The following is a 13,097-nucleotide window of genomic DNA, read 5'->3' as shown; positions in this document are numbered from 1 at the left end:
CGCTGCGCTACCGCCCGACCCCCGGGGCACTTGAGTTTTAAACCTCCGTTTGGAGAGAACCGCACAGGTCATCTAATACTCTTGGAGGTCTTCAGGGCCCAGCCCCTGGCTTCCAGGCAACCCTGAGACAGGCTGGAAAACTCGGAACTCCCCGACCAATAAACCTTCTTAGAACTTGCAAACTAGCCCGCGCAGCCACCGGAAGTCCCGCAACTTGCAAACTCGCCCGCGCAGCCACCGGAAGTCCCACGGCAGGAAACCGGAAGAGCAGTGGGCTCGGGGCATGTCAGGAGCGCCCTCGGAATCGAAGCGCGGAGGCCGGGGCAGCCGGGGGGACGACGTTTCTGCGCGCGGGGGCGGGGCCTGCGGGGCGGGGTGGAGCTGCGGGCGGAGTGCGGCCATGCTGGGTGTGCGCGGCGGGCTGGCGGCGGCGCTGTGGCTCAGACGCGCGCGGGCGCCCTTGGGTGCTACTCGCTGCCTGCACTCGGCGGGGGCGCGGCGGGCGGCCGGCGAAAGCGAGACTGCGGCGCCTGTCGGCCTGGACCCGGTGTTGCTGGACTTCCTGGTGTGCCCGCTCTCCAAGAAGCCGCTCAGGTGCTTTGGGGGTGGGGGAATCGCGGGGTGGGAGGGGGCTTTGCAGTCCCGGGTGGGGGAGATCCTCACCGTAGTCTCCGCGGGATGTGCCGATGACCCTGCGGGTTCCGAGCAAGCTGGGGATTCGAACCCGCGGTGGCGCGCGCTCCCTGCAGCTGCAGCCTCTGCCCGAGGAGGCTGGCGGGGGGGGGGGGGCTTTCTCCCCTCTGCTAAGAGAGATAAAAGGGACAGACTGCCTCCGTGAGAGAGGGAACATGTATGTGATACACTGAAAGTACCGTTTTCTTTTTTCTGTTTTGCAGCTAGACCTCAGTTGTTTGTGGCGCAAGTCTAAGCAAGCGGGCTTGGGGCCAGGTGGTGGCGCACCTGTTACCATGTGCGAGGACCGGGTTTGACCTCCCGCAGCCCACCTGCAGGAGAGGGAGGGAGCTTCACAAGGACTGAAGGGAGGCTGTCTCTCTGTTTCTCCCTCTCTCCCCCTTCTCTCTCAATTTCTGCCTCTAGCCAATAAATAACAAGTAAATGAAATATGTTTAAAAAAAACCCAAAAAACATGAAGCTTTTCAAGATGTCTATCCCAGAGAATGCTTCAGCAGACGGGAAGGCCAGGCTACAACTTGCTAGATGACAAAGGGGTGGCTGGCTTCCGTGCCTGGCGTCGCCACTGGCAAAACTGGTTATTTTGGTGATTTAGAGCCTCTGATACCACCAGCACAGTAGTTTCCCAGAGCAGGCGGACAGGGCTTTTCTTCTGGCCCACATTTGCAGCTGGCGGTGCTGGTGAATGGGAGGGAACCCTAGAAAAGCTGAAGCCGATTGTCTTAGCAAGTGGGAGCAGGGACTGAGCACTGATGATTTCTCTAAAAGGACTCAAAGTTCATTGAGGAACCATTGAGATCTGGGAGCAGTCCAGGGCAAGATGAGCAAACCTGCTGTAGCTGCACTGTTGCACACTGAGAAAGGAAACAGCAGACATTGCCAAAGGTCACCTCTGGGTGGTAGATTGTTCATGATTTTTTATTTTCATCTTTCTGCTTTGTCTTTCTAGGTTTACTCCATGTTGAACATTATACACTGTTCCATTTCTGCCCTTTTGATTGGTTTTTAATTTTTAAATCTTTATTTATTTATTGGATAGAGCCAGAAATCAAGAGGGAGGGGGGAGATAGACTCCTGCAGACCTGTTTCACTACTCGCAAAACTTTGCCACTGCAGGTGGGGGGACCAGGGGCTCGCACCCGGGTCCTTGCACAATGTAACTTACTCCACCCCATGTTCAGTTTTCTTAAACCATGAAGTTACTGTTTGAGCTCCCTTTTAGCTCTCTGTGTAACTAGCTCACTGCAGACTGGATGCTTTTCAGAGTGTCCTCACTTCTGCACTCATCTTTCTCAAACTTTTACTTTGTGTGTTTTGATTTTTCTTTCCAGCAGTTTCTTCTAAAGGGTCAGTAAGGTTGCTCTATTAAGTGTGTATTGTAAAATGAGGAAGTTGAGCTGTTCTTCTGTGTTCCTTCCAGTACTGTATTAACTGGGGTGGTTTGAGGTGGACTAGATTAACAAAGGAAAATCTGGGTGAAAAGGGGAGGTATTTTAAAAAAAATATTTCATTAAAGTTTTTTTTTTTATTATCTTTATTTATTTATTGGATAGAGACAGCCAGAAATAGAGACAGCCAGAAATCAAGAGGGACGTGGGGGTTAGAGAGGAAGAGAGACAGAGAGACACGTGCAGCACTGCTTCACCACTCATGAAGCTCCCCCCCCCCCCACAGATGGGGACCAGGGACTCAAACCTGGGTCCTTGTGCATTATAACATAGGTGCTTAACCAGGTGTGCCACCACCCAGCCCTTGGGGATGTCTTTTCTAACTAATATATATATTAGTTTTTTAATATAAGTATTTATATATACATACATATATAAACTTTTTTTTAAAAAAGAACACTTAATTTGAGAATAAAGTAAAAATATCATGAAACTGACTAAAAATACTCATTAAGGAAAAATAAATGTTCAGTTGGCTACTACTGCTTTTAAAATCAAAAGCAATTCTACTTTTCTGGGATTAACTCTGGAAAGGTTTGCATAAATGATGTTTACTGGGAAATATTTGTTTTCCAGTCTCATTTACAGTGCCTATCCAGTTTCATCTGGTTTTCCTTTCCCCCTACAGATATGAAGCATCGACAAACGAATTGATTAATGAGGAGTTGGGGATTGCCTATCCCATCATTGATGGGATTCCTAATATGATCCCGCAGACCGCGAGGATGCTAAAGCAAGATAAGAAGCAAGAACAAAGAGAGGAGCACTAGAGCTTAATCAGAGACAGCAATAACTCAAATTTTAGTCCCTTGTATTGAATAAAGCATCGGGGTGGCAGGTACTATGCTGGGGAGAAGAATGTTCCTTTCACTCCCGACGCTCACGGTCCTCGTCCCCCTGATCTCTCTCACAGGTCTGTTCTACTCAGCCTCCGTGGAAGAGAACTTCCCCCAGGGCTGCACGAACACAGCCAGCCTGTGCTTCTACAGCCTCCTCCTGCCCGTTACCATCCCCGTGTACGTGTTCTTCCATCTGTGGACCTGGATGGGCATTAAGCTATTCAGGCATAACTAAGGCCACAGCGCTTGAGGGCGTGCACACTAACATTCACCCAGTAATCGCTTCAGGCAACTGCCTCTCGAGACTCACTCCGGAAATGGCAGGAACCCACTTCACTCACAGGAAAGATGCTCTGCCTTGCTTTTGTGAGAAGCTTTTTTTTTTTTTGGGGGGGGGCTACAGGAGATTAAGGCTATAGAAAGCACTATTGTATTGTATTTTTGTAAATGCAGTATCAGAAAAGGCATTTCAACAGAGTACTTGTTGGGATTTAATAGACTCAGGTATTTTCTCATGGCTTTTTTTTTTTTCTTGGCCCATCCATCTAAAAGTTAGTAGTTTGACTTTTTTATGTTTGTATAGATTCAAAAGCTTTGATTAAGCCACATATCTTAAGACTGAAATAATTTTCAGAGATATATTTGAGCTAATGTTATATAAGACTATACAATGAAATGGAAATTTCACGTCCTTGCAAAAATTCAGAAGTAATTTCGTTGGTTTGTTTTTTTCCTGTGAAAATGCCTTCATTTCTTGATCATCAGACATTATTAAAAGAAGATGTTGGTAATTTTTAATTTTAACGAGGCTGGTGGAATTTTCTTTTTAGTATTAAAAGAATGTGGAGCTAAGGAAGGGGGAACTATAGAGATATTCTAAATTTAGAGAGCACTGAATACCAAACTGGAGTAATTCCCTCTGGAGATGGGGTGGGGTTGGAAGACTTGCAAATCACTGTGTCCTGTTGAGCTTAGAGCTATTTTTGAGTCACATTTCAGTTTATTTTCTTACCTTTGGGAGACCTACTTAGGGCGCTACTAAGGTCATGAGAATTTGACACATTAATGATTGCTGATTTTCCAGAACTGTCAGTAAGACAGAACAGTAGAATGACTGTTTCAGTTACGGCATAGAGATTGGAGTATCTACTCTTCTGGAAATTGAACATAAACTTAGTGAGTCTTAGAATCTAAAAGTAGGTTAAGCTTAAGGCAGTGATTCCTTAAAAAAAAAAAATCGAGATGAGGTTAACTATGTTTGTTAGTGAATCAGTTCAGTGAATTCTCTAGTATGACTGTGAGGTGGGGCTCTATCATGTCCTGTTCAAGGCTTCTGTGCTTTTCCCTGCATTTCACTGTGAGCCATGTCAACAAAACAGCTTTGCTGACAGATTCTGAAGAGCCAGTATTACTTTTGCAAATTAGGCATTTTATCTTTGTTTTGTTTTTGATCAGAGCACCACTCTGCTCTTAACCATTGATGGTGTTGGGGATCAAACCTAGGGCCTTGGATGCAAGTCCGGTGGTGCTGTCATCACACCCCAGACCTTATCTCAGAGACGACTGACAAACATACCCTTGGGGAGGCTCAGTATTAACGCTCTTCTTTTACTAACAGAATCACCTTGGCAATCATTTGTATGGTACATACTGAACTCTTAAGGATGCTATCCAGTCTAGTCTCAGCTTTTTTTTTTTTTTTTTAATATTTATTTTCCCATTTGTCCTTGTTTTTTATTGTTGTTATTATTGTTATTGATGTTGTCATTGTTAGATAGGACAGAGAAAAATGGAGAGAGGAGGGTAAGACGGGGAGAGAAAGATAGGCACCTGCAGACCTGCTTCACTGCCTGTGAAGCGACCCCCCTGCAGGTGGGAAGCCTGGGGCTCTAAACGGAATCCTTAAGCCGGTCCTTGTGCTTGGCGCCACGTGCGCTTAACCCACTGCGCTATCGCCTGTCCTCCTAATCTCAGCTTTTGTGGTAGGATCAGTAATATTAGCTAAACAGTTGTACCCCTCCCAGCCTTTTCTTCCCTCAACTCCCCCAAACACACTCTAGGTTTTAGGAAATGTTCCAAGGTCCCCCAGTGCATGCTTGAAACTTGGGAAAGTACCAACATACATACGATAGTTGATAAACAGCAAAGAAATTAACACTTAATAACATGGAACAATGATAACAATACAGTGAAACTTGAGTGACTGTGATCTTGATCTCCAAAATTATCATATTCTACACTTTTTAAATTTATATTTATAAAATGGAAATACTGACAAGACCATAGGATAAGAGGGGTACAATTCCACAGTTTCCCACCACCAGAACTCCTTATCTCATCCCCTCCCTTGAAAGCTTTCCTATTCTTTATTCCTCTGGGAGTAAGGACCCAGGATCATTATGGGGTGCAGAAGGTGGAAGGTCTGGCTTCTGTAATTGCTTCTCCACTGAACATGGGTGTTGGCAGGTGGATCCATACTCCCAGCCTGTCTTCCCCTAGTGGGGCTGGGCTCTGGGGAGGTGGGGCTTCAGTTCTACCTGCTGTTTTCATATTACTGTTGAGTCTGGGGTGAAACTAACCAAGTCCCTGCTTACCCACCAAGATTCTCATCTTGACTATAGCTGTCCAGGAATCAGAGGCAAGTCAGGCCTGCTGTATGGCACAGCCCCAGCAGGCTAGGGCTAACTGCAAAGCGGGGAGTCCTAAGACCAAACAAACTATTTTTCCTGATATTGATAATTTAAAGACCTATTGGCTATATTGGATATGCACAAATATCCAATATTGGGGACAATAAAAAGAGATCCCTGGGGGAAGTACATTGTGACAATATTATGGCATTGAGTGTGACAAGACTAAAAATGGCCTAGGAGCAGAAGCTGCTGTACCCATTGGGAGGTTTTCAGAAAAGAGCTATTTGTCACCATTATAGTCTCCCAATTAGCTGAACTCAGACCAAAAGCCAGAACTATGGGTGGCTTGTAGCATGAGTGGCAAACTGTGATCTCTATCTAAATATAAAGAGGCGCTATTGCTTACCCTCACCCACAGAAAGTTAGCAAACTCATTAGCTAAAAGTCTGAACTTTGATATATGCAAAGGTTAGCCAGAAGAGAGGTCCCATGGTGTGTGCTTACTTTACGGCAGAAGATTTCTTTAGGTGGACAGCCTACTGTGATATACTTAGACCCATTCAAGAATGGGTTAAGAAGAAAAGCTATTAGATTTAGCTCCAGAGAAAAATGTTTATTTATACAGAAGGTCAGAACAGGGAGATGGTCAAAACACAGGGAACTTTCAAGGGGGAATTTAGACTACTCCAGACCAAGGAAACTTTCAAGGGGGAATTTAGACTACTTCAGACCAAGGAAACTTTCAAGGGGGAATTTAGACTACTCCAGACCAAGGAAACTTTCAAGGGTAGATTTAGGCTACCCCAGTTCTAAGAAACTTCCAAGGGGAGATCAGGGTGCCCCAGACCTAGGGAACTTTCTAAGGAAAACATACTACTACTACTACTGTTGTTTAAGGTTATTCTTGATGTTAATGAAAACAATTATACATGATGTCATCTGTATCCTTGATGTTAATGAAACTAATGTCAACTATATCCGGGCAAAAGTGTTTAAATAATAAACCTCTGCAGACAGATGACAGAGACACCTCTCTCCTGCACCTGAAGCAGCTGTCGTGTCTCTCACTTCTTCATCGCTGGACTCTGAATTACTTTTGCCGGGGCCCGGCTCCAGGCAAGAGCTGATGAAGTTTCCATGCTTTTCCTGCTGGGAGGTCAACATTTTCCAGTTTGACATGGCCAAAAAGTGGAATGCAGATTTTATTAAGTCTTCTAACTGTGGCTTACCATATTGAACTATTTCTAGTGACTCTCCAAGACCCGACACCCATTTTAGGAACTCTTTCTCACATTCCTATCCAAAGTTCTCGGCAGGCTCCTGGCTCCCTGTCCACTAAGGAAGACTCTCCCCACTGTGCTCCTGTGACGTAGCTGGCACCACGCCTTTGACTATGACCTCCTGCCCTCTACTGCACTGTAAACCTACTGGGGAAAACAGCCTCACCTTTCACTACTAAAGACTCTTTCCCAATCTTTCTCCTCTTGATTGTTGGCCAGCCTCACAGTGACGAGAGCTGCTTGCCTCTGTTGTTTTCGCCGTGCTAGGTTGTTTTCGCCGGGCTGGCTTCACGGGCGGGTAACAGATGACCAGGGACTCATGGTTGAGCTGTAGGCAGTATCTCTTTATTCATTCAGGACGCAGCCCAATCTAAGCCGAGCTAAGCTAAACTCAAGGTAAAGTAAAACAATGCTGTCTTTATATATACTTGCCAAGTAGGGTGGAAACAGGATGTGACATAGGGTGGAGAGAAAAGTGACTGGTGAAAATCAGAGTGTGACAAGGAGGGGGCAGAGCAGGAGAGAATCCTATCACTGAACCACCAATGCCCTGGAGTGCTTTATGTAAATGTAAAAGTGATTTATGTAAATAGACCAAAGCTTTGAATGAGATTAAATCTATCCCTATATAGGCATATGGTTAAGCAGAAGCCAGGGGGAGCTGGCATACTATCCAACATGCCTCCTTCAAGCCTCCTAACAATGTTACTTCTCCTGAGTGTCCTCTGCATCACTGGTGGGGAACATCTTTAGCTTTCTAAAGAATAAGACCCTTCTCATCACCACCCTTCTGCTGCCCCCCCTTTTTTTAATTTTTAAAATCTTTAAAAAATATTTATACCCCTTTTTTGCCCTTGTTTTTTCATTGTTGTAGTTATTGTTGCTATTGATGTTGTTGTTGGACAGGACAGAGAGAAATGGAGAAAGGAGGGGAAGACAGAGAGAGAGAAAGATAGACACCTGCAGACCTGCTTCACCACTTGTGAAGTGAGTCCTCTGCAGGTGGGGAGCCAGGGGCTTGAACTGGGATCCTTAGGCTGGTCCTTGTGCTTTGCGCCACATGTGCTTAACCCACTGCGCTACTACCCGACTCCCAATTTCATTTCGTTTTCTTACTTTTTAATTTCATTTCTTATGTATGAGAGAAAGGGAGTCTCACATGAAACAGAGAGAAGCCAAAGCACCGTTCCCCATACACGTGGTGCAGGAGATGGATCCGGGAACCTCAGGGGAGCAAGTCTGAGGCTCTACCAGTTGAGAGCTATCTCACTTTTTTTTCCTACCCCTTCCCTTGAGATCTCTCTCTCAAAGCCCCCACCTGGGGGTTCAGGGAGTAGTTCTGGAATCATTTAACAGAGACCGTCCGGCGCCCAGGGCGACCCACCGTTCCTGAGGTCAGTCTCCCAGTCCTGGTTCACTTTTTCTTCCTCTGTTTGTTTTCCCCTTCTTCCCTCAGCTCTTACTCTTTGCTTGTCCCCAGGCTCTCTGGGCATTCCTCCTGCACTCCCTCAGTCCCTCCTTTGCACTTTGTTGTTGTTTTTCCTCCTCAGAGCCCAGCTCAGCTCTGACTGATGGTGGTGTGCTGGGGATGGAACCTGGGACCTCAGAGCCTCAGGCGGGAGAGTCTCTTTGCAGAACCATCACGCAGTCTCCCCATACCTCCTTTGCCCACTTGATGTCTTGATTCTTCTCCCACTGAAATAGTGAGACGACTGCCTTGATTTCCCCTTTATCTTTGTGCGATTGAGATGGCAGTCCGTCCCCTCCCCATGCTTTCCTTTCTCCTTTTGCCCTTTGGGTTCCTGCCCCTCAGCTCTCCCCGCCCCGCGCTGCTCTTCAGGGTCCACAAGCCTCGACTTTCCTGACTTGACCCACAACCCTGATCAGACTCGGCTTGGGACTGGCTTTTTTTTTTTTTTTTTCCAATTCATCTTTGACTTATAAGCCTTAAACATTCAACCTCACATCTGTGAGTGTATGACTCAATATCTCATTATTCCCACCACTCAGGTCTAAGTATCTTCTCCCAAATCATGCCTCTCACCCTCTTTCCCCTTCTCTCTGGCAAACACAATACTTTTTGAAGGTTGGTTTGCTTTAGTTATTTATAGTTCTCACATGAGTGAAACTCTCTGGTATTGGTCTGTGACTGCCTTATTTATTTCACCTAGCACATATACCTCAATATCCATCTTATTCCAAAAGGCTTTACTTCACATTTTAGATGGCAGAGTAGTATCCCATAGTATAAATCCCGCAATTTCTTTTAGTTATCCATGGGGCCATACATGACCTTCACAATCATTTTATTCCAGTTCTGTAGAGTGGCTTAAAACTTTTTTCCCCATTTACCTGAGAGAGGGGAAGATAAAAAAAGAGTGTGAGCATCACCCTGGCGTGTGATGACGGGATTGATGTTTGCTGGTCTGGTGCTCTACCTGCATCACCACCTTATATGCTGTAGGCTGAGAAGCCTCTATGAACTTCAGAATCTGCTGTAGAACATATGAAATCACATAGCATAGCAAAGAGCCTCAGCAGGTTCTTACTATGTCTGTTAGAGAAGCCCATGGCAGCCTCCTTCTCCAAACACATTTGGATCTACTGGAGGCCACTAGGTGGCGGTCTTGGCCCATTTAAGGGACGACTGGAGCTGAAGCAGTGGAAACCAGAAAGGACCCACCTGGAAACTGTTGGTGAGGTAGCCATCACTGTGCCTGTGCTCAATGGTCACACCAGCGGATGTGGATCTTGACAACTAGGCAGGGGTCACAGAGGAGAGGGAGTGAGGAAGGAGGGGTGGGATAAGAGAGAAAGACGGAGAGGGAGGGAGGGAGAGAGAGAGAGGGAGAGAATGAGCTCCAGGCATAAGACAAGGCAGGTATGATACACAAGCAAGACTGTTTCTTTGCAAGGACCTGGGTGAAGCCCACCCCACACAGGGTGACAGGGAGGCAGCTGAGCTGAGGAGCAGACAGGGAGGTACAGGGCCGTGCAGAACGGGCTCTGATCCTTCTACTAACATATCTGGTTTGTGCAGCTGACAGATATGGAGACAGCAACAGAGATGAGGCTAGTGTTTTTTTTTTTTTTAATTTTTTTATTGGGGGATTGATGTTTTATAGTCAACAGTAAATACAACAGTTTGTACATGCATAACATTTCTCAGTTTTCCACATAAAAATACAAACCCCACTAGGTCCTCCTCTGCCATCATGTTCCAGGATTGAAAAAAAATTATTTTCCCTTTTGTTGCTGTTTTTTATTGTTGTTGTAGTTATTATGGTTGTTGTTATTGATGTCGTTGTTAGATAGGACAGAGAGAAATGGAGAGGGGAGGGGAAGACAGAGAGGGGGAGAGAAAATTAGACACCTGCAGACCTACTTAATCATCTGTGAAGTGACTCCCCTACAGGTGGGGAGCCTGGGGCTCGAACCGGGATCCTTGCACAGGTCCTTGCGCTTTTTGCCATGTGCGCTTAACCCGCTGCGCTACCACAGGACTCCCCATGTTCCAGGACTTTAACCCTCGCCTTCCAACCACCCTAGGGCCTTTTACTTTGGTGCAATACACCAACTACAGTCCAAGTTCTGCTTTGTGTTTTCCCTTTCGATCATGTTTTTCAACTTGAATGAGATCATCCCATATTCATCCTTTTGTTTCTGACTTATCTTACTTAACATGATTCCTTCAAGTTCCATCCAAGATGGGGTGAAGAAGGTGAATTCATGAATTTTAATAGCTGATTAGTATTTCACTGTGTATATAGACCAGAACTTACTCAGCCACTCATCTGGGTTGCTTCCAGGTTTTGGCTATTACAAATTGTGCTATAAGAACATGGGTATACACAAATCTATCTGAATGGGTATATTTGGTTCCTTAGGATATATCCCCAGGAGAGAAATTGCAGGGTCATAGAGTAGGTCCACTTCTAGCCTTCTGAGAGTTTTCCAGACTGCTCTCCACAGGGGTTGGACCAATTGATATTGTCACCCACAGTACAAAATGGAGGGACAGCGATTTTAATTAAATAATCACATAGTGGGGGCTAGGAGATAGTGCATCCAGTAGAGCATGCCTTCATGCCATAGGCCTGGGCTCCAATCCTACCACTGCACAGGAGCACCATGGACAGCATCAAAGAGGCTCAATGAGGTGGGGGGAGGGTTCAAATTCTGGAACATGATGGTGGAGGAGAACCTAGTGGGGTTTGTATTATTATGTGGAAAACTGGGAAATGAGGTGGAGGGTGGATAGCATAATGGTTATGCAAAGACTCTCATGCCTGAGGCTCCAAAGTCCCAAGTTCAATCCCCCCCCCCCCGGCAGCACCATAAGCTAGAGCTGAACAGTATACTGTACAAACTATTTTATTAAACTGTTGATTACAAACCATTAATCCTCCAAGAAAGAAATTTTAAAAGGGGGCCAGACGGTATCGCTGTGGGTTAAGTGCAGGTGGCACAAAGGACAAGGACCAGCATAAGGATCTCATAAGGAGCTCCCAGCTCCCCAGGTGTTTATCTTTCTCTCCTCTCCTGTCTTCCCCTCCTTTCTCCATTTCTCTCGGTCCTATCCAAGAACAGCAATAACAACAATAACAAGGGCAACACAAATGGCTTCCAGGACCAGTGGATTTATAGTGAAAAAAAAGTTTCCAAGGTGACAGAGGACTCAGGCCAGTCTCCCTGGAAATGTGCACCTGAGACGTCAGCGGGGATCTACCTAGAGGAGGGAGAGAAGCACCACTTCCGCTTTTGACACATTTCCACTTCTGTCCTGCTCAAGGCACTGTCACACATTCTGGGATCACCTGGTTTTCAACACCATCGCTAATACAGTAAAAGAGAAGGTAAGGATTCTCAACAGTGTGTCCCAAAACCTCACCTCTCCAGAGCCCAGCCCACTAGGGAAAGACAGAGATAGGTTGGGCATGTGGGTCTACCTGCCAACACCCATGTCGAGCAAAGAAGCAATTACAGAAGCCAAAACTCCTTTCTTCTGAACCTTGTGAAAAATTTTGGTCCATACTCCCAGAGGGGTAAAGGATAAGGAAAGATCAGAGGGCCGGGGGCCAAGTGGTGGAGCACCTGGTTAAGTATGTACATTAAAGAACACAAGGCCCTCCTAACACTTCCTCTCCACTATTTCAAGCTTTGGGTCCATGATTGCTCAACAATTTGTTTGGCTTTGTGTGTTAACTCAGTTTTCAGTCACCAGGTTTCAGATGCCATCAGGATGCCGGCCAGCTTTCCCTGGACTGAAGACCCCACTAATATGTCCTGGAGCTCTGCTTCTCCAGAGACCCACCCTACTAGGAAAAGAGAGAGGCAGACCGGGAGTATGGACCGACCAGTCAATGCCCATGTTCAGTGGGGAAGCAATTACAGAAGCCAGACCTTCTACCTTCTGCAACCCTCAACGACCCTGGGTCCATGCTCCCAGAGGGATAGAGAATGGGAAAGCTATCACGGGAGGGGGTGGGTTATGGAGATTGGGTGGTGGGAATTGTGTGGAGTTGTACCCCTCCTACCCTATGGATTTGTTAATTTATCCTTTCTTAAATAAAAAAATAAATTCATTAAAAAATAAAGAAAGAAAGAACACAAGGATCCAGGTTCAAATTCCTGGTCCCCACCTGTGGGGGAAAGTTTCACAAGTGGTGAAGAAGTGCTGCAGGTGTTTCCTTCTCTATCTCCCTATCCCTTCTCAATTCCTGTCTATATTCAATAATAAATAAAAATATTTCTAAAAAAGTAAAATGAGAGGTCCCAGTTCCACCAAGACCCAGAACTTTTGTGACATGAAACCTTTGATTTTGCACCATCGCTGAGAGGGAAGAGATTCTAGAGAACATCTCAGGAAGTCAGTTGCTGTTTCCCTTACCTGAGAGAGAAGAGGGAAAAGGAAGGACAACTATGGGGTGATTTCACTCCTAAGTGGAATATATTTACATCAATGACCTTCCAGAAACTTCTTCAAGGAAGTTCATCTACGCCGATGACATCTGCTGTGCTACTCAGGCATCCAAGTTTGACATCCTCGAGGAAACACTCACGAAAGACATGTCTCTGATATCTGATTACTGTAAAAAATGGCGACGAATCCCTAGCACTGCAAAAACGGTATCATCTGTTTTCCATCTACACCATGCCTCGGCCTCACGTGAGCTTAATGTGCAGCTTGATGATGTGAGAATC

General features: G+C 45.9%; 2 protein-coding genes across 2 annotated transcripts; both read left to right on the top strand.

Annotated features, from left to right (window-relative positions):
- Positions 1-268: 268 nt before the first annotated feature.
- PYURF (PIGY upstream open reading frame) lies at positions 269-2,982 on the top strand. The gene is made up of 2 exons (XM_007530355.3): positions 269-594; positions 2,770-2,982. The coding sequence occupies exons 1-2, from the start codon at positions 284-286 to the stop codon at positions 2,909-2,911; spliced, it is 453 nt and encodes a 150-aa protein (XP_007530417.2). The 5' UTR covers positions 269-283; the 3' UTR covers positions 2,912-2,982.
- A 2-nt stretch (positions 2,983-2,984) lies between these two features.
- PIGY (phosphatidylinositol glycan anchor biosynthesis class Y) lies at positions 2,985-3,784 on the top strand. The gene has a single exon (XM_007530338.3). The coding sequence runs from the start codon at positions 2,985-2,987 to the stop codon at positions 3,213-3,215; it is 231 nt and encodes a 76-aa protein (XP_007530400.2). The 3' UTR covers positions 3,216-3,784.
- Positions 3,785-13,097: the final 9,313 nt, after the last annotated feature.

Source organism: Erinaceus europaeus, chromosome 3, assembly GCF_950295315.1.
Source record: "Erinaceus europaeus chromosome 3, mEriEur2.1, whole genome shotgun sequence".
NCBI classification, from domain to species: Eukaryota; Metazoa; Chordata; class Mammalia; order Eulipotyphla; family Erinaceidae; genus Erinaceus; species Erinaceus europaeus.
The sequence above is the reverse complement of the archived record's forward strand: the minus strand, read 5'-3'. Positions and strand labels throughout refer to the sequence as shown.

What these genes read in the sequence shown, in the direction of transcription:
- PYURF (XM_007530355.3), top strand. Translation starts at nt 284, where the DNA reads ATGTCAGGAGCGCCCTCGGAATCGAAGCGCGGAGGCCGGGGCAGCCGG. An exon ending in CTCTCCAAGAAGCCGCTCAG is followed by an intron (nt 595 to 2,769) that starts GTGCTTTGGGGG and finishes TTCCCCCTACAG; the next exon opens with ATATGAAGCATCGACAAACG.
- PIGY (XM_007530338.3), top strand. Translation starts at nt 2,985, where the DNA reads ATGCTGGGGAGAAGAATGTTCCTTTCACTCCCGACGCTCACGGTCCTC.